The sequence below is a fragment of the Mastomys coucha genome, unplaced genomic scaffold (genome assembly GCF_008632895.1).
Source record: "Mastomys coucha isolate ucsf_1 unplaced genomic scaffold, UCSF_Mcou_1 pScaffold12, whole genome shotgun sequence".
In the NCBI taxonomy this organism is placed as follows: domain Eukaryota; kingdom Metazoa; phylum Chordata; class Mammalia; order Rodentia; family Muridae; genus Mastomys; species Mastomys coucha.
Window position 1 is genome coordinate 35007773 of NW_022196894.1, and position 2935 is coordinate 35010707.

Here is a 2935-nt window from a genome sequence, read left to right on the forward strand (position 1 = left end):
GCAGTATCTTTTGGGTATATGCCCAGTAGTGGTATGGCTGGGTCCTCCGGTAGAGCTATGTCTAATGTTCATTTCTTTTTGTAAAATCTGTTGATGATCTCTGCTGTTTGCTGTTGTCATTTTCCTAGATGGCACTCAAGCCCATGCTTTTCCAAGAGAGCAGACCTTAAATTATTAAGCTGTCTTCTGGACAGTGGCTTAGGAGTGCCTCAAGTGTCAAACTTATTTTTAATCCATTCCCAAACTCCTTATTCTCATTCTTTTCAAATTCCCCCACTTTCTTACCTGCTAATAACATTACTGTACTCCAAACTCCCCAAATCCTGAGACTTAGTGATCTCCTCTACCTTGTATAGCAAACCCGCTTTGCACACAGCAGGTTTCCTTCCCTGCCATGCTGGCTTTGCATTGCAGATCAAGAGCCCATCCCAAGCCCTGTCTCCATGAGTATTTCCTATGCACACCCACAGAAGGCTAACTACCTACTTAAACCCCCATTTCATATAAACTTTATACCTAGCTCCTCATTCAAGGTCCTAACCCATTTATGCCAATCTTCCTCTCCAAGGTCATTTTTCCTACTATACATTTAATGAGTCAATACTTTGAAACTTTGGGGACTTAGTTTGTCAAAAGAAATTTGCATTTCCTCTACTTGCATTTTTTAATTTTCTGTTTTCTAATCATTTGTTTATTACTGTATGTTACTAATTATTAACTCCTTTTCATGTCTAGCATAATATTTTACTGTAAAATGATTTTGGAACAAGGCAAGATATTGACAAGCATGACAATTACTTCTATAGGATATTGAACAGTTTTTATTTTCTTGTAGCTCTTTCATCCAATGTCTACTATTGCATTGCTAAATTCATAAACTCATTAGATAGATAATATTTTTATGTTTCATGTGTTTTATATAATCTCAGTAGAACACACTCTCTCGGCTTACTGCTTATTTTAAACATCTTATGACTGTCAGTATACTGTTGAGTGCCGACTTCACTTTTCCTGTACCCTACACCTTCAGATAAATGATTTTACTGGAATTTCTAACTTGTTAAGTGGGAGATGAAAATAATACTTGTTGATGTCTGTGCAAAGCTATGAGAATCAAGTGACATTCTGTGTGTAAAGTTCTTATGTAATAGTGAAAGTAATAGATGATCGCATTTCCGTATGGCTTCAATATCCAGTGCCTAACATATTCCCAATGCTTGTAAAATTAATGTATGAACCATTAAGAATAATTATTTCCTTGGATTCTCCAATGTCAATAATATATGTGATTTATTAATATTCATATTAACATGTTAATATGAATATGTCAAGATTTTTTTAGTAAACTAAACCAAACCAAGCCTTTTCCACATCCAAACCACAGAGGTCTCTTCACGTTATTCAACAATGGAAGATCAGAACATTCACAAACATAGTGAAACACCATATCAGGTTACAACAGTATTAATATACTTTTCACCATTTGACCTTGTTAGCATTGTCGTGATTATCAGTTAGCAATAAATATACCAGGTACCTCATTATCATGATATGCCCATTCGCACAAAAGCAAGCCAGGCAGGCACTGTTGCACATGACCACCACATCTGCTTGCAAGATGAACGACGTCTCTGTGATGTTGTGTACATAAAGGCAGGTCTGGGAAGGCAGTGAGAAGACTCTGGCTTGTTTTTCTGAGCAGATTATCGTATACTGATGATCTCCCATCTCTTGGGATGAAGATGAGTAGTTCATGACCAGTTTCCTTTTCCAGGTTTTTTCATTTTCATCTGTGTTGTTTGGATCCCTCCATACTTCATATGGAGGCTGCATTAAACTGCCACTTCTGTCCATGCAGGAAAATGTTAGCACAGCTCCTTTCAATGAGAGGAATGTACCTGTAAAAACAGTGCATATCACTCACGTGTGAAGTCCTGACTAAAGCAGCGATTTATTATATATTGATGGGCAATAAATGTTTTACATTATGATAATTTACGTGCATAATTTTGTAACAATATATAAAAATCAGTATGTGTTGTGAGTTAATCTGATGTAATAACTTATATTAATAAAATTTTAGGTCTAAAAAAAAACCTAAAATATCAGTTGGCAAAAGTTGTTCCTTATATTAATGAGAATACAGATCTACAAGGGCAATGACACTTGGGACAGGCCATACAACCTGAACTAGAGCCTCAATCGTAGTTAATATTAGCCTGGACTAGAGCTCGGGTCTTTTGATTTAAATTCCAAGATTCTTTTGTTTTTTAAATTCAAAACATCTATTATTATTGTTTCTTAATTAATATGTTTTTAATTGAATAGAACCACATCATTCCCCCCTTCCTTGCGTGCCATCAGCACATCCAGCAAACCTCTCCCATTTTCCCTCCTCCTAGTCCAAGAACCACAGGCAGCTAGTGATTACTGGGAGAAGAGTAATCTACTCCTTCTGGGGATGAGCTCCTCTATTGGTTGTTCAATATAGAGTGGTCAGCCCTGGAAACACAGACATGTAATTTTTTCATTATCCTATATAGTTCTATTAACATTTTAAAAGGCAAATTTTAAGTATGTATATAACTTTCATTTTTCAAGTAAGTTCAAATATATAATACATATAATAGATAACAATACATATTATTACATATTATATATGTATCTATAATATAAATTATATATTATTTGTACATATATATGGAATATATATATATGTATGTGTGTGTGTATGTATTTTACTACCCAATCCCAGTTTGTCTTTTAATGCTCATTTGATAGAAAATGCCTTTTAATTTTTTCTGAAATTAAACCCTTAATAAGTATTATTTGATTTCAACATTCATAGTTACTCTATTCTGCCAATTTTATACTTGATCTTTGATCTTAGCTAAAAGGTCAAAATGTGATGGTAATTTTATTTACTTTTTTTTTT

General features: G+C 34.2%; 1 protein-coding gene across 8 annotated transcripts in view; it reads right to left on the reverse strand.

Moving 5' to 3' along the window:
• Stxbp5l (syntaxin binding protein 5 like) overlaps positions 1 to 2935 on the reverse strand; it is a 268083-nt gene that overhangs the window by 12592 nt on the left and 252556 nt on the right. For all 8 annotated transcript variants that reach the window (XM_031363837.1, XM_031363833.1, XM_031363831.1 and 5 more), the window contains one exon: positions 1538 to 1898. In XM_031363837.1, coding sequence (XP_031219697.1) covers positions 1538 to 1898 — 361 coding nt within the window. The remainder of the gene's footprint in view (positions 1 to 1537; positions 1899 to 2935) is intronic.